Raw genomic sequence first — 23,421 nt, forward strand, 5'->3', positions numbered from 1 at the left:
CTTTTATAATCTTACGACACATCAAGTTGTCTTGAGTTTTGAGTGAATTCAGGATTCCGCTATATTTGAATGGAATCAAATGTAAAAGTCAAGGAGCTCAGATTACGTACGAAGGTGACTGAAGAAGCAATGATCGTGAGACATGAAATATAGACTCTAAAATGCATTGCCCGAATGTCTCGGCGTTTTTTCCTCCTTCTTTCTGTGATTGAGTAGTCCTATTGCACTACCGTACATTACAATTACACTTGATATAGCACCTTTGGTCGACGTGAAACTTCTCAGGCACCTTCTTTCACGTTGTCTATATCATTTTTTGTTCTTTGATGATTAATGCAACAAAATTGAGGGTTTGGCGGATTCCCTCATCATTTTCTGATTTTGTTGCCTCACGGTTTTAAGACAATTTTTCAATTGGCCATGAAATTGCCCGTTTCTCATAGAGAATAAGTTTTCTTTTGCCTTGATCATAATGTAGTTTATTTGGTCGTCTTTTTGGGCGGACCCAAAGTATCAGCAAAAAAAGGATTTATTTACTCTCAGTGAGCAAATTTTGTGTCATGCTACCATCAAAAAAACCACCTCTCACAATGCCTTCTTGCGTGTCCTTCGTCATGGAGATGACTCAGGTAAAAAAAATTGTGTTTCATTAGAAAGAATTGAATATGAAATGCTATTTTTAAATATCAGGGTGGGCAAAGCCTTTTCTGGGCCACCGTAATGGCTCAAATGCCATCGAGCGCGTTGATCCAAGACGTTAGTTCAATCCACGATCGGCGAAATAGTACTTGCTAATGTCTTAAGTGTTTTTTAATCCACACTAAATCATGGAAATTTATTGAAACCCTATTCAATATATTTCTTCATGATCTTCCCGAACACCTCCTCAATGAGGGATTACGATGGGCGAAATTAACATACCAATGATCATGTGCGCAGACGATGTGTGCTTGATTGCAAACTCCAAAGAAGACCTTCAAAAAGCGTCAAACAACCCTTACACATTCTGTGTGTTGACCAATTTGCAGGTCAATGTGGTGAAAACGAAGGCCTTAGTTTTCCACAAAGGAAGGCCGCTTGCCACAATTGAAATTATTTTTTAATGGGCATGCTTTCGAACGAGTCAATAAGTTCAACTACCTAGGAATAACATTCTCTTGGACACCTGATGGACTTCAACACAAAGGCAAGGGCTAGGATTGGCCTTTTGTTTCCGCGCTTCAACCTGAAAAAAAAAACTTTCTCGTTAGCCTTGAGGATATTCCAAGTTTATATTCTACCAATATACGAATACACGCTTCCGGTCTGGATCACATCTCCAATTTCACAAAACGCTTGGGGTTCTGTGGACTTGGTGTTATCTAAATACCTCAATCGGTACTCCGTCCTTCCAATCCATAGCAACAACTCCATAATTTACTTCCTCACTTCAACCTTTACCCTCAGATCCTGGTTTCAAAATATTGCTGTTTACAGACTCTCGACTTAAAGTTTGGCAGAGGGTTTTCTGGTCTCCGACTAACTCTCTTCGATCAGCCACCTATTGTGACATGAGAAACGAATCTTTTGCTCGACATTCCTTCTTATTTTTAGCGGAGCCGTACAATTTTTCATCTCCCCCTTGACCGAATCAGACGACGAAATATCTTCAAGGAGGCTTGAGACACAGATCATTATGTTACATGCTCAAATAAAGAATTTCATCGCTGTAATTCCCTATACCTTTGTAACCACGATGATGTCTAAAACATGGCAATAATAATGATGATATCAATACCAAGATGTATAAAAAGTGACGTCAAGTTCATTTAATGTCTGATCCACCGACGAATTACAACGCAGTTGGCAGATCTGGCCACCAGCCCTTGAACAAAGGGTTGATCAGGAAGTTTGGTCAGAATTTTTTAAAGTCATTCATCCAAAAAACCGACCAACCCATTAACACCTAAATATTCTCCAAAATATCAAGTTGACACCACCTGGACAATGATGGAGTCCCAAAGAAGATAGAGGCAGACATCATTACTTTAAATGATCTTGATATTACGAGAAACATAAGGTAGTCACAAAACGCCCTCTAGGCCTCTAAGGTCTTGGAAAAAAGCTTATGGCTCTTGGAGACGTATAATACCTATCAGGTACTTTTCAAACCTTCCTTACATTCTGTCCATTCACAACCTCGCTAGTCTCTCCCAATACGAGAGCTCTCTCATTCCTGTGATGTTCCTAGTGAGACATCTTTGGACCTGTTCGACTGTCTGCAAACCTGCTGAACTCATTGGAGCCCAAATGGGTGAAGCATATTCAAGATATAGCTAAACAATCAACTTGTACAGAAGTAGCATCGTGATACTATCTCTGGACTAATAGGTGCGATATATCCAACCACACATTTGAAAGCTTTGCCCACCTTGAAGTGGTAATGCTCATTGGTATTTTCATTATCTTGGAGGACTATCCACAGATTTTTCTTGGACGAAACTTGCTGAATATCTTTGATTACACTACGTACGAATGGAGCGTTGACCAAGTGCCATTCAACCCAAGAGTATATTCGATCAAGATCCTTTACCAGACATGTGGAATCCTGACCGCTCCTGACACAAGCTAATTTGTATAACCACTCTAAAAAGAGACTTTGAAATTACTCCTACTAAGCTTTGACGGTATCAAGAAGGTAAAATGACGTAATGTGATGCTTTACGGAAGACCCAACTTGACATCGTGTACGTCTGTATGGAGGCTAAATCCTGTCTCGTGGAGCCTATGATCTACCTCGTCGAAGGTCTTGGCCAAGTTAAGATTAACTACATTAGCATTCGTGACTCTCTACTAGTACCTGATTAACCAGCTCTACCTAATAGGCTCAATCAATCGACGTCTGACGAGGGAAATGACTTCAAGATGTTTTTTAAACACCTAAGCGGAATTCGAAGTGGGAAGAAAGATCTTATTGTACATCACACATTTATTAGCCGTTGATTGACATTACAAGAGTCGCATGCGTTACAAATAAAAAGCCGATGATATGAAGGTATAACATCAATCCAGATGAATGCGGTAGAAACCCTAACATGGGACTTGGGTGTAATCCAAGCTGAATCCGGAGAATGTGGCCAAACGTCCACTGGTACTGGGCAAGGTTCGCAAGTTCACCACAAATGGGACATTTTCCTCGGCTGAAATGGATGAGTGAATGCAACGATGGAATTGGACATAACGTCGTAACAAATAGATGAGCCACACAAAAGTAATTCAGGGTTGAACGGGCAGAAGAGCTCTCTCTGTATTCGTATATAGAGTACATTTGTCCGAGAAACCTCGGTCATGTGCTTCCATATTAGGGGAGCTTAGTTGCGTGTGAAAAATACAACAGACACAGTCACCATAATGGTTTAGAGCTCTTAAACATTGGCTGCTGTGGCTGAAAACATGATGGACTTTACTACTCATTCTTCGGCATTAAACTGAGAAAAGAAGGCACTGAAAACATGCATAGCTAGCCATCCCACTAGCTTATGTTGCCGTGTATGATTCCCACTTACAAAGGCACACTCATATTGCCGGATGGCAAGTGGGAAACCTTTTTTTTCCAAATTGCTAAACCAAACCATAGTTACTGATAAAATCGACGCTTCAAAACATCTGCTCTTGAAAAACTTCCCTCAACAAGAGATAATCTGCAAATTATTTAGGATAGGCATTGCACGTTTACCACGCGCAATGTATAACTTACACACTAATGTTCCTGGGACTGAGGTTCTGGGAGCACTTCCAAAAACGGTGTTACATCTCATAGAGGGGACGGACGTCACTGGAAAAAAATGATGAATTTCAGACAAGACAATAGCCTCTCTGGATTGGTTAAAGTTTATTCAAGGCAGCCAATGTTTACCGACGTCCTGTTGATCCCCTGGGGTCGCTGACATCAGAACTTCGATCACTCGACTGGGAATGGTGATATGATTTTGGACCATGCAGTTGTCCTGAAGATGAAGAAACTCTTAGCTAGTTGTTGCCCTTTGACTTAGAGACAGAATAGTGGGAAGATGGATCCCTGAAGACCTCACCTGGACCCCAGCTGGATCTGCCGTATCTAAATCGAATGGATCCGGAGAGGTGATGGGGGTTTCAGAGTACTGGACAGAGCAATAACCTAAGAAAAGACGAGAGATTAGAAAAATACTACATAAATCACCGCCTTTTGTGATGGCGTTGGTTTTGAATTGTACCCTCGTTTTGCCGAATGCAATTGCCGTACACTTGGTCTCCCAACAATTGCCCGCCAGGGAAATTATAGGACGTGATTGTGCCCGTGCATCCTGTGAAGTACTGCGTACAACCGCTCGGAGCTCTAAAACATGATTTATCGTTTGTGGTTAGCCCCTTTGTACCTGAACTGACAGGCGCAAAAGACGAAATATTAATCAGTACAATCCCATATGTGGTATTTTCACAATAGACAATGGTGAAATTGTTATCTTATTGAGCGTGGTATGAATGAAAGAGATTAGCTTAGTGTGGCCATATTCATAGGTGGCCCAAAAGACGGGTAACAGTCAAGGCGATTTTTCGTATCAATCTATTGCGGTGTATGAACTATTTGACAGTTGGTTTGGTTGCACTGTACTTGTATCCAGTGATCCTTGTTCACAGTCATATAATGTGCCAGGATGGAATTTGAAGAGAAAATATGCACGTTCCAATGAGCCCATGAATCCAATTGTGACCAATAGTTCCCGCAGGTGCTGGCCCATTACCTGACTTTGCTATTGCAATGGATGTAAGTCACTTTGACGTTATATCGTCGTTCCCCGGCGGCTGATCCTTGCAAAATGTCGATTTGGCCCGCATTTCCTCCCATCCGTCCACTTTCGAAGTACACTGAAAGAGAGACAATGAAATTATCTTTAATGTCGCGGATTTTATCCCTCCCTCCTTTTATGGCCATCGTAAAAAGTGCATCCAGACACTTTCGTCTCACCAAAAGCCTCACTGGTCATCATTACTACTGCATACTAGCTGTTTTTGCAACTTGATGAGGTTCGAGAGCGTCTCTTACTGTGTTGACCGGTGAGAATCCCGCAGATTGCCGGTGGAAAAGCGTTTTGCGAAGAGGAATGTGGACTGATCACCGACAAGCTATCTCCTGTTCCACCGCAAGAACCTAGACAACAAACGAAATTTGGTCAAGGGAATACAACGCCATTCAAATTCGTTGAAAATTCACTCCTATTCAATTCGAAAAAAATATTAGAAGTCATGAAAACGTAAATATCATCAGTGGATCGAACAAGATTGATGATTTTTTTTCTTTTCACAAAACTTCAACCTGTCGCTTGTTTAGTTTAGTTGTCAAAGAAGAGACTTGTCAATCAATTAGCAATTGTGCGCTTTTGAAATTCAGCATTATTGGTTGCAACGAATATGAGACTTTGTACTCTTTGTGTCACAAATCCGAATTCTTGGAAATGAGAGCAAAACCAAAAGTTCTTACCTGGATCAGTGCCAAGTGGGAGTGTTGTGGTAGACTGGAAATCCAACCTGAAAAACAACAATAACGACTTGAGCAATCGGCATGTTGCACTTTCATCAAGTTTGTGGCTTACCTTATTTGGCAAATGTCTGAAAATGATTATGGACGGCAAATAATTGAAATCAATAACCAATAACTACTCTATGTCTCAAAAATCTCACCATTGGCAAACCGATTGAGGGTGACTGAACAAGTTCGACCGTTATTTGGATCTGATCCTGGAAATCCCGTGTTCTGGAACGGAATCAATCCATGAAAAACAAATCAGTAATGAGTTTGAGATTTTCATGAATAAGTAATCCTAAGTCAAAATGCTTTTACTCACGCGCACGTAGGTACAATTCTAAAGGAGCAAATCGATATAGTATCATTAATATGAGGTATAAAGCATTATTGATCAGAGACATGAGCATGGCATACCTTGTTCACAGTTCCTCCGCAACCCGTGATCATGAACAAGCAGCACACACCAAAACCTGAAACCAGGGCATGCATTTTAAACCAATTCAAGTAAATGGGACCAAGAATCTTTCTTAGAAGGAGTCGTGTTGAACCTGAGGCACAATTTCCATCGGACGTTCCCCCTTGAGACGAACATTCCTGGACGCTCAAGCAAGTTCCTCGATTGTCTCCAGGAGTAACTCCACTACACGGATCATTCTGAAAAACGTGCGCGTGTCATCAAGATTATGATTAGACCTAAGAAAACAAGGTAAATTTCACGTCGAGCAGAAATCCCCAAAGTTTGAAGGTTCGGATGAGCAGAAGAGATCTGAACAAAAGTTGGTTTGTTAAAGAGTCAGTAGCCGTCACTTTTGTTTTAGGCCTTCTAGCATGGAGCATTCCATCAGCCAGCTCCATGGCCACTTGATGATCTTTGGCATCGTACTAGCAGGTCAACAGAGCTTCAATTTGAAATCATGAACGGTGGTTTTGAAACGTGATTTGTGGTCGACCATTGCTATGATGACACTCGTTAATACGGAGCTACAAAGGCTGGATTTTTAGAAACGATTCCTCTTTTCTTCTCCAAAAAAACGGGAAAGCCATTGAGTCCAAACGTGTGGAATTTCTGCTCGACATGAACTTTTTTTTTAACGAGTTAGTAATATTTTGTAAAGCATGGCTTAAACGTACCTTGAATTGAACGATGTTGAACAAGCTAAAAAGCTCTAAGAAGAAGACTCATAAGGGACGAGTGTAAACATTTACAACATAATAAGTGTACTTACTCTTTTGTCTATGAAAACCAATCGGCTCGGAGGTTCGATTGACACGATCGCCCAAAGTGAATGGTTGGAAATCGAGCAAAGTGCCGAAAAGAAAAATGATCAGGGATCTTGTGGCAAACATGATCGTGTTCAATCCAAGCGGTCAAATTGAAGTGGCAGAAATCTCTCCCCGAAAACCCGCCCTCCTCCAATATGAAATCATCTTTTTTCTTGGGATCTCATTGGCAAATATGTTGGTTAAGTTGGTCTAGTGGCTAGCCGATTAATAGCTTTTTTGACGGCAATCTGGCCGCTCGTCGACAATGTCTTGTCTACCTGTCTCCACTATTCAGTTGCAGTAAATTCTCAATGACCAAGAAAGGCTGCATGGAAATCGCACGCTGCAATTGCATGGCTGGCTCAACCAAATGTGTCTCTGTGTAGGGCAAAATTTGAGTCTGGAGCTCTCTAGAGCCTCCATACAATACTTGGCCAATGCATTATTTTCGCGCAAAATTGTCTGGCATGCGCAATTCATGTTCACAATATGAGAGGAGCTTCATTCGTTTTGGAAAGTGCCAAAGGTAAGGAAGAATATTTTTTGAGTCCAACAAGATCACCTTGCTTTGGTTCCTAATTTTCCAACTTGTCTTTTATTTTTCGGAACTAGAGTTGAACTTGGAAAATGTCTGTGGCCGTTTATTTCGGAATCAAGTGTTTTGTTGTGGTTGCCTTGCTTCGAGGCTTCTTGGCTGAAACTCTTAAGGAACCATTGCAAAATTCAACGGGAAGCAAACGAGATGGAAAAGGTTTGATGAGTTTTGAGGCCGATATTCTGCAACACTCGACTTATTCCATTTTCAATTTTAGTCTTGTCTTTGTTTCAAATTGTCCAATTTCAGGTAAGACCTAAAATGAACAGCTTAACAGTGCACCAGGAGCAAAACGTAGCATAGTTCAACATCTTTTTGATGCTAATTTTCCCATATATGTTTTGCTCATCGTCAGCCAAAAGTGAATCACTCAGGCAAGAATTACTGCCAAGGTGCTTAGGTTGGATCTCGTTTTTTGTTCGTTCTTACGGTATATTTGCAAACCTTTTGAATTGCATGACCATGCCAACGACTCCTGAGCGAGCTATGTCATTGTTCAAGCAACGCTTGACCATCCCAAGTCTTGTGGTTATGCATTGTTTTAACTCCGATTTACTTCCCTTTCAGAACGACCCGTGCTCAACCGGAGCAACTCGGAATGGAACCTGCTACACACGTGAGATAATTGCTGAATTAATTGCTGAAAAATGACGGATTGTTGGCATTTTCGAAGATCTAGTGCGTGAACTTAACATTTTCCTGTCCCATTTTAGAGGGCGAATGTGAGAGTAGAGGTGAGTTCAAATAATAATGATGTGTTTCTCCTCAGCAAGTGATGATATTATGGTTGGATACTACTACTATTATTATGAGTGACTGATTGAGACAACATCAGAATATGTGATTGAGATATATTTGGATTGTTCTGCCTCGGAAGACAAAGTTTGGGTAAGTTGTAACACATTTAGTTCAATTTTATGAAACTTCGTTCGCTTCGTTATTTTTTCCTTTGTTCCTATGGTATGTAACCTCGGCACCCTTTCGTGGCTCAAAATCAAAACAAAAATTTCAAAGCCAACCAAATCTAGCTTCGTAATTCATCAAGAAAGAAACTAATGCACCAGATTTCAAAACTTTTAGTTGTTCTTGAGATTAGTAGATTTTGAAACAAGTCATTTGACAAGAAATTTTTTGTTACACTTTTCCGTATCTTAGACAAATTAGCTTAAAACATGTTTTGCGATCGTCAATGGTTTTTTTATTTCCCATGGGTCTCAAGGCAGGCAAAAATAAAGTCAGACACCGATAAGGGCGCATCAAAACGCAAAACAAATCATAAGTAACGAAACTTTTAACGGCCTGATGCACAGCCCTACAACTTGGTTTTTGTTCTTTGGTTAGAAGCAGTACACTTCATTTTTTCAGAATTCAATGAAAAAGTAATCTAAAAAGTACACAGCCTCAAAACAAGACTTTGGTCGATTTCAATAGTGTTGGTTTAAAGCCCTCTGCCGCTGGACCGTTTTGTGGTTGAACTCTTTGTTTGGGAGCTCTTTTTGTTGCTTTTTTGTTTTTAAACTTTTAGTTGTTAGCATTATTTGGGATTGACACTACTTGCTCAGCACTGTTTTATTGTTGAAGATTCACACTTCAGCCCTTGTTGCAATTACATATGATTGTGAAAAAAAGTGAGGGATTGAAAATGACCTACCTTATCAACAACTACCTTGTGCTTAAGTATCGAAGTGAATGTGACAGCAAATTGTCTTTTGGAGATAACTATGGTTACTCTCATACATTTCAATGACGAATTTTGAATGATATCACTGCTTAATGTTATCAATTTATATCAGACTATTGTACTTACTTTTCTCAAGTAACTTTTACTTTCAAGATGTGCTTCGTTTTTGTACATCATTTGCCAATGACTATCAGAATATTGTGAAGCGTTTATTCATTCAAAGTATGTACTTCTTCAATTTCGCTGACCACTATGGTTTAAGGAACTCTTAAAGACGAGCCTCCAAATGGCGTAGTGCAAGGAATACCATAGCGCCGATGCTTTAGTGTCCCTTGCATAGTCCATGGTCACTCTCAAAGATCAAATTAGAAGACACTTTGCTGCGTTCAAAACCCTTACTTCGTATGGGCACAAACAGGTACGGAAAAGGCATTGTTCCTCAAGATTGTTGTCATTTGCCAAAAAATACAATATTGTTCTTACAATATCATCATTCAAGGTGCCTGCCTTTGGCGGCAATAGTATTTGACCAAGATGGACGCACCCCTAACTGGTTTCTTTTGATCTTTGACCTCACATTTCGAACCAGTTGATTGGTTCTCACTGTTTTCTTCTTGGTCATCCTCTTTTTTACTCCTCATGATGCTTCAAATGATTTTTTTCTGGTCCTATTGACCAACCATTATTCGACTGCAGTTGGGGGATCTGGAAATGTCAGTTGGGTTGAAGCCGCCTTCTAAGTTTGATAATCGCCAAGTGCGTCTCCTCCATTTTGAAACAGATTCTTTGCTTTGTTAAGCATTTTTTTCTTCTCATTTACAATACCTTAAATTTTATGTACCTCAATTTAAAAATCACACTCTTTGCTACGAAGTGAGCTTTTAAAAGCTTAAAATATAGTGTAACGTTTGATTTGAGCGACCGTTCAAGTATATATGCATTCATATGTAATTTTATTATCAAAAACACTTTTTTGAGAATCGTTGCATTTAATATTGTTGAAAGGGGTAGTGTGTAGCATGTCTCCTAGAGACTACGATAAGAAAACAAGGTGTGGCTACCCTGACTCGATAAATAAACACGTTAGTAGTTCCAACACGCTCAACTCACTACATTGGTGACCCCGACGTCTGTTCTGACTTGGTTAATTGTCGGTGCCTTGCCCATTAACCATTGTGCCCCTCAAGTTAAAGGTCATTTCCGCTTGAGATTGTACCTCCCCCCATGGCCAAGGCCGAAACCGAGGCCATGCGATCCTCTGAGGATTCGCTTGCCTCAATAATGGCTGTGTCTGTCAAAGTGCCTAAATATAACAGACATTACCCGGAAAGCTGGTTTCGGTCTGCTGAGAGTCAGTTTCGCCTGGCCAACATCTCTAGAGAAAGCACCAAGTACCATCACATGGTGGCTGTCCTGGAAGTCGAGGAATTGGATCGTTTCAGTAACATCTTGGCCATCTGTGATCAATTGGCCGAGGATTCTGATGGCCAGCCCTATACCTCTTTCAAAAACCACGTTCTCAAAGTTACTAAGAAAAGTTACATGGAGCTTTTTGAGGACTGCCTTACATTCCGCCTGGGTGATCGTTCTCCCCCGGATGCTCTGAATGCTTTGCAGAAGCTGTGGCCCGATGGTGTTGCTGCCGCTGAAACTTCTTTTGCTTTTAGGGCGTTGTTCATTCGAAAACTTCCCCCTATAGTTGGCCCGGCCATCACCTCTCTTGACCAATCTACTCCCCTTCATCACCTGGCGGTCATTGCCGCAAGACAATTGGCCCTCGAGAGGTCAAGGGACAACCCTTCTATGGTGTCTCGAGCTGCCCTTGTAAGAGACACTTACTGCGAGGTTCCCAATGAGGATGTTTTATCGGCAGCTCAACTGGTACTCGCTGCCCACAAAACTGGTTACCGTACCAAGGCCAAAAAACATATGAAGACTTCCGACAATAGGCCTCAGTTTCCAGACAATCGCTTCAGCTTCGTTAATGGGAAGTTCATCTGTCATTTCCACTCAAAGTACGCAGCTCAGGCTGAATCTTGTGTAAAGGGATGTCAATGGTCAAAAAACTTCGCTGAAATCCGACGGGTATCCTCAGATGTGTCCGCTCTCTTTTCGATCAGTGCTTCCACTACTTCCAAAACGTTAATGGTCCCCGCGTCTCACATGGAACTTCCCCCCCGGTTTCCATGCCAACTCTAATGCTATCAAAATCCAAGATGGTTCGTCAGAGACAGTTTGGTTGGCTGACCCCGGAGCGTCTTGGTCTCTTATTCCTCCTACTGAAGAGGACATTCACTTGTGTCCAAACCCAAATGAAACCATGTTTCAGGCAGCCAATGGGACACCATGTAGGGTGTATGGGCGCAAATTGGTAACCGTGGATCTCTTAAAAGTTGGTAAATTCGACCACACCTTTTTTGTTGCTGATGTTACTGAAAATTTGCTCGGTTTTGACTTCTATCAGACGAACGACATTATGGTGGACTGCAAGCGTCGACACCCGTTTTGGTCTAACCCGACCCCTTGTTCCTTTGTCAATGCGAAAACAAGTTTTCAAACATATCCATGGATTTTCTCATCCTGGTGTCAAGGCTTCCGTCAAACTGGTCAAAGCGTCTTTTTCTTGGCCCAACCTTCCCGCTGACGTATCCAGATGGGTTAAGGAATGTATTGATTGTCAAACGTCAAAGATTCAACGCTATAACAAAACAGCTCTCTCCTCCTTTCCATTATCGAATGATCGCTTCATGGATATTCATGTCGATTTGGTGGGACCTCTACCTCCATCTGATGGCAACACCTACATATTGACCGTCATCGATCGCTTCACCAGGTGGCCCGAAGCCATTCCCATTCCCGATTCAACTGCTCTGACTTGTGCCAAAGCTTTTTTCAGCTCGTGGATTGCCCGCTTTGGATGCCCCTCCACCATCGTTAGTGACCGTGGCCGCCAATTCATAAGTGATCTTTGGAAATCTTTGGGTTCGCTCTTGGGCTCCACTGTGAAATCATCCACCGCCTATCATCCCGCTTCGAATGGATTGGTGGAACGCTTTCACCGGCATTTGAAAAGCGCTCTAAAGGCCAGACTAGGTTCAGATGTGAAATGGACCGATCATCTACCTGTGGTTCTTCTCGGTATTCGCGCTTCTGTTAAAGAGGATGTTGGGTTCAGTCCGTCAGATATGCTTTACGGATCTGCTATTCGCATTCCTGGGGCTTACTTCTCTGCCTTAAACCACCCCCAAAATGTCAATATGAATGACTTCATCCTAGATCTCCGCAAGGCCATTAATGAACGCTCCTTTGTTCCCACGTCATGCCACTCCAAAAGGATGTTTCAACCCGATGACCTTACAGATGGCATGAAAACGTGTAGCCATGTATGGGAAGTGGTTACCTCTGTCAAGAAGCCTTTAGACCGGCCCTACAAAGGACCCTTTAAGGTTTTGCGAAGGAAACAAAAATATTTCATAATTGATAGATCTGGTAAGGAAGACTCAGTTAACGTCGAGCGCCTTAAACCCGCCTTTGGAATTTCTGATTGCATTGGATTGGCTACGAGATCAGGTCGCATAACTTCCGAACCTGATCGACTACACCTTTGATTTATATTTCATATACGTGAATTCTCGCTTTGTTCTTGCTTTTTGTTTGGTGTTTTTGATCTTATAATGTTCCTTTTGTGGGAGGGGATAGTGTGGCTACCCTGACTCGATAAATAAACACGTTAGTAGTTCCAACACGCTCAACTCACTACAGGTATCTAATGTGTTCAATGCATCTGTCTTGGCATTATGTTTGCTGCCATCTTAATCAACTTAAACTTCTGTCAATGGTACTTACTATCAATACCGATAGGGAAGTCCGCAAAAACATATCCCTACAATTGCGATACGTTATTAAAAAGGAAAGTTCAGGGGCAAAAGCGAGAGAAAATCTATATTTCATTTAGCAGCAGAATTTGACTAATCTTGCTGACCTCAAATGTGCACTTCACTCATTTTTCCTCAATATTTCTTCTGGTTTTATCAGGCTTGACACAATTAAAACCAATCGAGCCCTTAACGTGATAATACTTAATGCTTCTGCTTCCATTTCAATCTAAACTCAATATTCTTACGCTAACAACAAGCTTGATAAAGTCAGATACGGGTAAACAAAACGTTTTTGAGGTACTGAACACTTCTCGAGTTAAGAAACGAACAAAGTTTAGATCCCGAAGTATTGCCTATGGATTGAGAACAGAGCCAAAGCAGCAAGATAGTGCAAGGTATTGCTTAGCAATGCCTCGTTTGAAATTTCAGGCTTCAATTTTTTGAGGTTCGATCATGTCAAACCATGAAGAGCTTTTACGTACATGAAGCGTTTCATATTCAGGAAAGAGGAATCAAAAATAGGAAAGATATTCGGGTGGGTATCTTATTTGATTCGGTTCCTTTAAGGGCCGCATGCCAATCTAGCTGACACATTCAAATGTCCATGACTTTTGGCATAATCCAAGGATATTCCATAATCCCACCGGTTCGCAGCTTAGTTTGACAAACCCTTTGTCAGTCCAAACGATGTTTTTTGTCAGATTTTTCGTGAAAATATGAAGACACGAAAGGACGTCGTATCGCAATGCACATAAAACTTTAGTTGTCAAGGTGTGTAAATCAAAATTGAAATGCACGTTTTCTTACTCGACTGAGGTTATCTTCATTCATGAAAAAAAAGCGTCATAATTGGCTTCCTTTCCACGAACATTCAGTGGAATAAAGTTGCCGTCCGCGGTTTTGAATGTGCTTATTTCTTATTGTCTCGTAAATGACACCCAAGATCATTATTTCCCACTAAAGGTATCGACAACATTAGTGCAATTTTGAAGTTGTTGGGCAAAAAAGGTTCACCTTTAGATTGAAGTATCCGACTGAATAGAGTAATACTAAAGATATAATGACAACATAAAAGTTATGTGCAAGCATCGTCATCTATGTTGGTTGGGTCTACTCTCTGTACATGATTCAACTCGACCAAAAGCGAAGGCTGTATTCGTTTGGGTTGTAAACTGCAAACATTGGGAAGGGCGGTGCAAGCTGGAACAAGAGTTCAGGAATTCCAGACTCAAAAACAACTTCTTCATGTGATTATTGAAAAATAATAATAATTTTGGACGCTACTCAGAATTGGAAAGGTCAAAATTTGCTTTATCCATTCAATTGGTCGATTAGCTTATACATGTTTGTCAATGGTATTTGCAAATGAGTTATTCGAGAATTTCATAAAACATCTTGCTATCGACTTTATCCTGATAACCCAAATGTCGCCATTTAGATATGTTGAATGATAGATCCCAATAACTCACATGTTCACTTTGCCTAGGCAATATCTAATCTCATACACTCCTTAGGAGGTTCATCCTTGGGATCGTGTGCCAATGGTTTTGGAGTATGTTGCGCATGTAAGTTTACAAGTTAGATGCGATCTGACATATGTTTCGGCAGTTCAACAAGTTATCATGGATGCCTCATGGTTCTTCTGTCACTAGTCACTTTGTCTTGCGGGGGTATGAGTTCAGAGAATTGCACTTATTTGGTACAGACGTCCACCACCACCGCCATCAATCCCTGCAAGTACACCATTTGTCCGTGCGACAAGCACATTTGCCGCCTTCGATTTGATTTCACGGTGAGTTACGTACGAAGAGTTCAATTGAGTGGACTAGGGCACATCTAACTAGCACTTCATCATTTCTTACAGAACTTTAACATTAATGGTCCTGTGACGGCCAGTGCTATCTCCGACGTCGACCTCAGTGCAGCCACCACTTTAGGTGAGTGAGAATTTCATATTTGAATGGAAACATGCTCTGCAAAGACAGATCTAGGCATGGTGTTCCAAATGAAATGAGGACTGACACACATAAGAATTTCTTTATTCAACCATAAGTCATATCTAATTGTGGCAATCCAGTTGTCTTGAAATTTTGGAATGTTTTTTTACTTCGTTCATTTTAAGCATCCGAACGACTCACTTTAGTTACCTCCCAAAATTAGTTCAGTGTGTGAGCACCTTTTGGTGCTCTTAAAATAAGAGAAATGCAAACGATATCAGATGTTGTTTGATCTTTGTAGCATTTCAAAAAGAGTTTCTTTTGATCGGTTTGGATCCAGAACGAACACCACTAGACGGTGACGAAAGGGGCGAAAAATCGGCTAAATGCATTTTTTTCCTGAAACCGTTTTAATGGAAGCAATTTTTATCCTCAATAACGCCAAAGCAACAAAATCCTTTTGCCGATTTTTTTAAATTTCGTTTCCTTTCACCAAAAGGTGGAAAGCTTTTTTCACTCATTTCAGAATAGAAAGTGAGAATTTTCGTGTGCCCGAATTATCAGACCTTTGAATTAGTCTAACATTGAAACAAGTACATCATCCATGCGAGTTCAGAGATGCATGAATGCAATCACTTAATTCCAATTTGCGTGGTCCTTTTTATCCTCACATCTCCGTTCAATGGTCGAGGCGTACCTGCCTCTTTATTTTCCTTACGCACTGCACTACGTATAACACAAAAGAAACCCGACTCCAACTCGTCTGGCCCCAAACCATCCAATCATTCATACCTCGACTTGCCAGCCGATTCGCGGTCCAATGGATTGAGAGGCCCTAAACGAGGCTTAGAAACTCCGAGCGCTTCAAACCAAAAGAAGGGTCTCTCAAACCGAATCTCACTCTTGGTACTTCTGCTTACGTCTCTGATCCTCTAAGCGCAGCTTCTGTCTGAAAAGCCGACCAGCTTTGTGACAAGCTTTGTGACAAGCAAAGATCCAGTGCCAAGAGTTCCTTTGCATTTTGAAGCGCCATAAATTTTACCAACGATTCACACCCTTTGCAGGAGGTGCCATTGGAGATTGCACGACCGACACTTTTACCATCACTGCACCAGGAAATTTTGCTCCGCCTCTCATTTGTGGATTTAATAGTGGACAACACAGTAATGGCACAATCAGCAAGCAGAACCTGTGGGTGAATTTGTAACTAGTGAGATTTTTCTTGTTTTTGTTTCAATTCAAGTGATTGTGGATGCTTGCCCAGAGAAGTGCAACGAAGTGAATTTCGGCCTGACCGGAAGTGGAACGCGAAATTGGGACATCAAAGGAAATACTAGTGGCGCAGAAGTCTTTATCCCAAACATTTCAAGATGCTATGGGATAATGGCATTCTAACCTTCTTAACAAGACCTTGACCAATCACTTATGATTCGCTTTGTTGACAAGCTTTGTCGTGTCAAAATCTTAACGGGACATTTCGCCGTCGTTTTTTAATATAGAGCCTAAAATAGAACTTTGATGTATCAAAGTTTTCAGGGCAAAGTTTTTTAAGTTTGTAAAACCACGTTTCAAAGGCTTCATCCAAATTTTCCGAGCCTCCCCTTACCTTTTCCAGCTAAATTTGAAGCTTCAACAGTGTGTTTTTGTTCAACGTCTTGTAACTCGCCTTTTCCTATTCAGTGACTCAATATGCTTGTGGAGATGAACTCGGAGGTATATATGTTATCCAACGCTACTTTTCTCTATTTGATTGTGACAAGATTTTAACAAAATTATTCACAACTTTTGACTTGCAGGCCCGGATGGATGCCTTCAATATTTTACAGGTACCACGGGAACGGTTGCCAGGTATTGATCAATTCGCTTGGATCTCTCCGGAGTGTTCTAAAACGTATATCAAACGTCCAACATTCCTCATTTCTTTTTCCGTATTGCAGTTTCAATTTCCCCACCACTGCAGCGAGTTTGGAAACAACAAGTGAGTTTGAGATGCTCACAAAGCTACCCGAATATTTGCTAATTTATAAAGTGTCTTTCTCTTTTACAGCCACGCATCTTTCGAATCAATGTCAAAATATGTGTTGGAGGCAAGAGATGAACACTTGTGGCATTTGTTGGATCCCAGAGATCCTTGGAACGGACGACGTAACGGTATTTTGTTTAGTTCTTAATCAACACACGTTTAAGAATCCCTAAAATTTGAGGTCCTTTTCTTTCAGGGATCTTTTGGCATTAGGTGAAGCATTCAAAATCTATGCCGCCAGAGATCTTCCTAGGGCCCCATGCAATAAAAGTATCTTATTCTAGCACCACCTCTGGAGGAAACAAAGCGCGCGGGGAAACGGACGGGAAATGTCGCGGGGATTATCTTTTGGTAAGCTCTGAGCAATGAATCAAAAAATGATGTAAACCTAGTTTTGCTGATTAGCTCAATTGTGTTGATTGAACATTGAACTTCAGCCACGCGAATTTAGTTTGCTCACTCTGCTTGTCAAAAGGTGTTTTCCTAGCTATTGTGGCACTGCTTACACTAGAATTTGGATCGCCTCACAGTTGTACAAAAAGTAGCCAAATGCTAAGTTTATCCAAATCATTTATGCCTGCTAAACAGACCATTGATTTAAAAAATGTAATTCTTTTTTTTTTTGCTTTGTCCCACTCTATACACCTTTATGTGACTGACCAGGGCAATTATGAAGCTTCAGGAAAAAACCAGGCTTGAGTCGACTCGAACTCAAAAGACAAATAAGGTCTTATGATCAAAGTATGTATTGGGAAGCAAGAAATAAAATATATATGCTACATTTTTGCCACCAAGGCATTCCTTAGGGGGCCCTCTAGTGATGACATTTTAAGAATTCAATTTTCAAACAAAGTCTTAAATAAGTGGCTTTTGAACATTCATTTTCCCTATTTATGTCACGAAAAACCCTCGATAAATGTTTTGCACGCGATTAATGTTGACTAATATGCATAATTGATGCGAAGCCAATGCCTCCATTGCGACGCTAATATTTTGCATTTTATTTCATCACACAATCGATCTATCATAAATAAATCATGTTATCAGAGCCTAGAATAATGTGAAGTTTTAAAAAAGTCTCTCAATCCACAGATTCCGAACGCTCAATCCAACGTGGAAACCTCAGATCAAGATACGTTCACAATTGGTAGCATCGGATCGGATGTGCGGCTCAGTGATCGGCTTTGCGGGCGACAGTTCAGTTCAGCCAATGACAACGGCGACCGGAGAATGTCCAGATCAGTCTGCAGTAAATATCAGGGCTAAAATTGGAATACTTAATCAATCAACGTTTATCATGAACATCAAAAATCGACATCCAAGAGACAACTACTTAATGGTAGAGCTGTAAACTTACGTGATTTCCATTTCACTTTTACTCCGAATCGGTCGCATGGCAATCTGCCCGACACTTTGATGAACATTTTTTTTATAAACTTTTGCGACTGATGGTCATGTCAACGAAAACAAAATGTGGCAAGAATAGTTATAGATTCATAAACATATACAATATAGGTTTGAAAAATTGAAGAGTCAACCCGATCAAACAGATGATCACAATTGTGATATCACAGAGAAAATCACTAGGACACATTCAGTGCACATGAAAGTAATGAAGAGGGGTTGAGAAGACGTTGCAAATGCAGGAAGTGGTGTTTACTTGTAATTGCATGCACATGCGCAAATGCAGCTGTCCTGCTCTCTCTTTCTCTATTCCTCTCTCTATATATCTCACTGCCTCTCTCACTCCTAATCTTGATCTTGAATAGAACGGACGTGAGGATACAACCCTCCGTGTATATTGGATTAGTGGTGTGTCCTTAGGGACATAACAGGAAGGAAAGGGGAGATGATGAAACTCGTGAACTGGAGTCTTACCCCTCTCGTCTCACCAGTGAGACGACTGCCACAGTGGTGAAAAGCCACTTTGAAGGTCGTTGGCAATGTTTAACTAACCTTGGTAATTTTTTGGCCAAATGAGCCTTTAATCTGAGCCAGACCTCAATTAGTCATTCAGATGAAAAGTGCGCCTCATGATTTTGCCAGGTAGAGAACTGGAAAAGATGGATTCGAGTATTTTTTCTCAAAATTGGATAAGGCTTTTTGACCATCGTGATGAGAGGGATGAGACAACAGGAGACGAGACGACTGTATCCAAGAATACAAAAATCTAGCATAGGAGAGGGTGGGTCAGATTGAGCTGGTCCTTCGCTATTTGTCAGCTCCGATCTTTGGTGGCATTTGGCTTGGAGCCGGACAAAGGTGCGCGACCGCTAATATTCCGAAGGGATGTCGGGCAGAGTACTTTAGGATGTTAACAAGAGTCCTTGACCGAGAAGGAAAGCTTGTGTCCGGATATCATCTCCGGAAAGGTCAGGTTACCAACACTGATGGACACTAACCTGGCCAGCCCGATGGTGAGAGGGCTCAATTTCGCGTTATATTTCGGTTATGAAACGCGTTTATGCATTATGGCATATTGGGGCACGTAGAGGTATCACTTGAGGAATCTGTGAACGTTACATCGGCGGATTTGAAGGTGGATTGGACGGAGTTTGGGAGCCACAGGTGAAGGCCGTAGAGAATAATTGGAGTGATGTAGGTCCAGAAGAGTTGAAGGACTATTAGAAGGGGAAGATTCTTGATAGTTAGTCTATTGTACATGTAACTGATCCTGGCCCTGACCTTGGTTATTGTGGGTTTTTGGGGGTTGGTGAAGAAGAGTTGGATGGAGAGGGTGAAACCGACAATGTGGAAGGAGGTGGGAGGCAGGTTTAAATGGCTTTTTTTCACGCACGTGTGATTTTTTTTGGAAAGCTATTTTGGCTTCAGGTGAACCATAATGATAAATGATAGGTTGTGTTAGTTACTTAAGTTTGAACAGATAGCCTCCGTTTTTTATATTGGTCCTTTTGTTTGCAAAGCACTAGTTTAGCGGCTTTTTTACTTTGAGAGCTTGTAAAATAGCTACAAAAGTATTTTACATTAACTTTTAAATAGCCCTAGTGTTGGAAATCTCAAACGAGAGCTTGATACTAAGAGATGCAAAGTGTAAGGTCAGACAGGAGTGAAAGAGCAACTACAAGTCCTCGAGAATCTAGACTAATTAAAAATACCAAGTCCTCCTCCCCTCTTGCTTACTCTCTTTGTCGTTTCATTTGCCACCCTGTAACAATCATACATAGGCAGAAGATAGGTGGTGACCCGTTGACAGGCTTTGATTCAGATTTGGAAAAGTTCCTGGTCAAATTTCCACATCAACCCTATATTCAAGGCCTAGACAGATCTGACAACCCAAATTCGTTGGAGGATACAAACTTATACCTATATCCAAATCAATTGCAAGATAGATAACAGTTATAGTTGTTTCTATTTATCTGTTACTTCTTAGGCACTAATGTTAGGAATGACGTTCCCATTATCGCTTAAAAAGTCCGTAAAAACTCTTGATACGAATGAACAAACTCCCTTCCTCAATTTCAAGATCATCAAACGCTAATTACGGTTTTCGTTAAATTTGTAAACAGCGAACCTGAAAGGCGATACCAATTCTTCCTCTCTTTTCAGCCCAACAACGACCTTTCCGGATGACCTTCAAAACTGATGAGGATGAGGTGACTCAAAGTCCCGCAACAGGCGCTCCTCCCAATTCTGCCCCAACTAATGAGCTGAACCGAGTTCCCGGGGGAATCGTGGGCTTCAATCTCCGATGGACATTGCAAGCGTGCACCTAAATTGATGTACCCTGAATCGATGATTGACGAGACTTACCTGTCTGCTTGCATCAGGCGATTGTGTTTATAAAAAATACCGTATGTTATTAGCGTTGACATTACAAGACATTGCAAGAAGTGATATTAAATGTAATAAAATAAATGACTTGGTGTTCGCTTACTTCTTGACCAGCATTCAAAGACGTGATGCACAATTTCAAGCCAAGTTTTTGACCGCCCTTTCAACTCATCGTTCAAACGTTTTGAGGGCGAGATTTACCATTAGTACAAATCGTACAAATCGCTTTGTTATCATAAAAAGTATCAAAAGTCGACGTAGGGTTTAGTTGGAGGTGAATGGGCAAGTGATATACTTAAGTTCAACAGTTGCCAAATGATTTTCTGGCTCGGTTGGTGCAAAGAGACAGGAGCTTAAAAACGTATTGCTCCATCTTGAACATCCTTTAAAAAAGACCCCTTACTAACAAAAAAACTAATTGTAAACTAATGTATACAGGGATGGGAATCTATATTAGCACCCTTCTCAATTCCTCCAAATAGTACCTAGCCCCACGAAAACTCTTTACCAGTTGTCCGCTGTTGCTCGAAGTGTTCGGTCGAAATCAATGTACTCGTACAAGAAAAACGTACGAAGAACGGCAATGTAAGACGTATGTAGCAAGGGGTCGTTTGTCCATTGCAGCCTCATAAGGGGGAGAAGTACGTGGGCAAGTACATCAAACGCACGTCAAAAATAGGCCAACACTTTTTGGAGTCACATGTTTAGAAACTTTTATATAACTTGTGCTATTGGCAAATGTTTGGGGGCCAACTTTAACAATCCAATTTTTCTAAAATTGAAAACGCATGAAATCGACCATGGACTTGTTTTTGCAAGGACCAAAGAGGTCTTGGGTAGGAAAACTGATTTGCCTTTTGAGGCAGGGGCATTTCCCTCAAAACAACAAACCTAGTAGAAATGCATAAGCAATGGCGCAAATAGGCCGGTGATCTAGGGGCAATTTTTTTCAGGGCGGTCTAATTCATCGAACTGGTTAAATGAGAATTGCGGTGCGTTTGTTGGGAGGGACAGTTGGCCCCCTATCAAACCAAGGCCCATTTTGCCTGACGCTAGTTTGAATTTAAAACCAATCGACCTTACCCATCCAACAAAATGTTCCCTCATTGCGTCCATCAACTGCAAAAGAGGCAATATGTCAAGGAATCTCTTGATCAATAAGCAACCCTCATTTAAGCCTTGCGTACACGTACAGTCAGTCATTGACGCAAATGGGGATAACATCAAGTAGTTCACAATTAGATGTGCTAGTGATACTCCCCTCGATCGAAATTTCTACTATTTCAAACTAAAACTGAGAACCAGACATTTGTCTTAATATTTTTGGGGGGGAAACTCGCGAATTCGGATTCCCAACCCTGTGAGTCTCGTTTATTTCAGTAAAGTGCTATACTTGACACTATCGATTCATATTACACGTGTTCTACCAACGCATGTGTACGTGGGCCAAGGCATCTTGGAAGCGCTTGGGAAGTGCTTGCATGGACCAAATAAAACTAAGATACCAAGATTTTGAGTTCACCATTGCTCATCTAAAGGGCTATAAGATTCCAGCAAACCTCCTTTTAGGCAAGATCACTCCTTTTAACACTCTACCGTAAGAAATCCAAAATGACTAAGAGAAAATTCCTCTATTCTATACATATGCGCGATATGGACGAAGCTTTTACCGCGAAACCCATCGCTAAGCACACAAATGAGGACGAAATGTGCAGCATTAACTTTTGAAGAGCGCAATAGTATGTGGAGAACCTCCATCTAAACACGGCCTTTGAGGAGTTTAATTGAGTGGCCACATTCTAAAATGTTTTCACCTGGTTCTGCCTCAGTGGTTCAACATCACCCTATTGTTTTGGGTCATGGAACCGTTCACCTTGGCGTTTCGGCCACAACATGAAGACCTCCCTCATCTGTATGCTTTCCTGCATTGGACAAACAAATAAAATAATTTGTGTCTGCATGTGATAATCGTCAACGCCACAAGACCCCAATACGGAGGGGTGAACCAACCCATTCCCGTTCCATCCATATAGTCACGCCCTGTTTCGCATTTCCGAGGCTCCCTTCCGCTAAATGTAAAATCACCCACCAAAGTCCGAATGATAAATCAGTGACTAAAGGGAATGACTAAAACCAAAGCCAATGATTCCAAGTGGAAACGTCAAAACCCTTTTTGGTTCCAAAGGGTAAAGGTCCTTGTGCTGGAAGAGGGCTCTCGTCAAAAAACAGCGAAGCCCCTTCATACCCGAGATATTTGTTGTTGCATATGTCACGGGATTTACTTATGATCTAATGGCACTGACAAGCCGTCACATTCTACCAAGGCATGACACCAAAGCGTTTCGCGTAGTCACAAGTGGATGCGTTTTGAACGCAAGGCCCTGATCCACGACGAGTCTGGGGATAGACCGGAGCTCAACTCAGAGGATACCGTGGACCCCCCACTTAACCAAGGGTGGATGCCAAAACATTTGAGTCTTGCATTGATCAAAATAAAGCAAACTTTTACAGCCACAAAGGACTCTCCATCTGAAAATCGTCGATCAAGCCCAATGTTAGGCAAGCCTCTGAAACGATATCCACCTTGAAAACGAAGAAACTGTTGGACTAATCGCATTTTAATCGGAAGCTTGATCCAAACATGCCTTGACACATTATTCAACCATCAACGCCCAGTATTCCTAAAACCACATCAATACCAACAACCTCT

At 41.3% G+C, this 23,421-nt stretch overlaps 2 protein-coding genes across 2 annotated transcripts; one reads left to right on the plus strand and one right to left on the minus strand.

The window, feature by feature from the left end:
- Positions 1-2,962: 2,962 nt before the first annotated feature.
- Positions 2,963-6,911, minus strand: LOC131893312 (uncharacterized). The gene is made up of 15 exons (XM_059243304.1): positions 6,769-6,911; positions 6,674-6,708; positions 6,091-6,196; positions 5,957-6,012; positions 5,862-5,879; positions 5,698-5,770; positions 5,610-5,625; positions 5,498-5,544; positions 5,063-5,167; positions 4,761-4,884; positions 4,233-4,354; positions 4,071-4,156; positions 3,896-3,986; positions 3,737-3,814; positions 2,963-3,179 (listed from the first exon to the last, which is right to left on the minus strand). The coding sequence occupies exons 1-15, from the start codon at positions 6,887-6,889 to the stop codon at positions 3,070-3,072; spliced, it is 1,188 nt and encodes a 395-aa protein (XP_059099287.1). The 5' UTR covers positions 6,890-6,911; the 3' UTR covers positions 2,963-3,069.
- A 330-nt stretch (positions 6,912-7,241) lies between these two features.
- LOC131876855 (uncharacterized) lies at positions 7,242-20,789 on the plus strand. Its single transcript, XM_059222366.1, has 18 exons — positions 7,242-7,331; positions 7,418-7,556; positions 7,618-7,649; positions 7,968-8,016; positions 8,114-8,134; positions 14,474-14,524; positions 14,612-14,751; positions 14,824-14,896; positions 15,961-16,059; positions 16,140-16,221; positions 16,575-16,609; positions 16,693-16,744; positions 16,834-16,874; positions 16,944-17,047; positions 17,116-17,132; positions 17,204-17,270; positions 18,012-18,168; positions 20,487-20,789. Exons 2-18 carry the CDS (start codon positions 7,433-7,435, stop codon positions 20,651-20,653), a joined length of 1,311 nt encoding a protein of 436 aa, XP_059078349.1. The 5' UTR covers positions 7,242-7,331; positions 7,418-7,432; the 3' UTR covers positions 20,654-20,789.
- The last annotated feature ends 2,632 nt before the right edge of the window (positions 20,790-23,421 follow it).

The sequence above is a fragment of the Tigriopus californicus genome, chromosome 2 (assembly GCF_007210705.1).
Source record: "Tigriopus californicus strain San Diego chromosome 2, Tcal_SD_v2.1, whole genome shotgun sequence".
NCBI lineage: Eukaryota > Metazoa > Arthropoda > Copepoda > Harpacticoida > Harpacticidae > Tigriopus > Tigriopus californicus.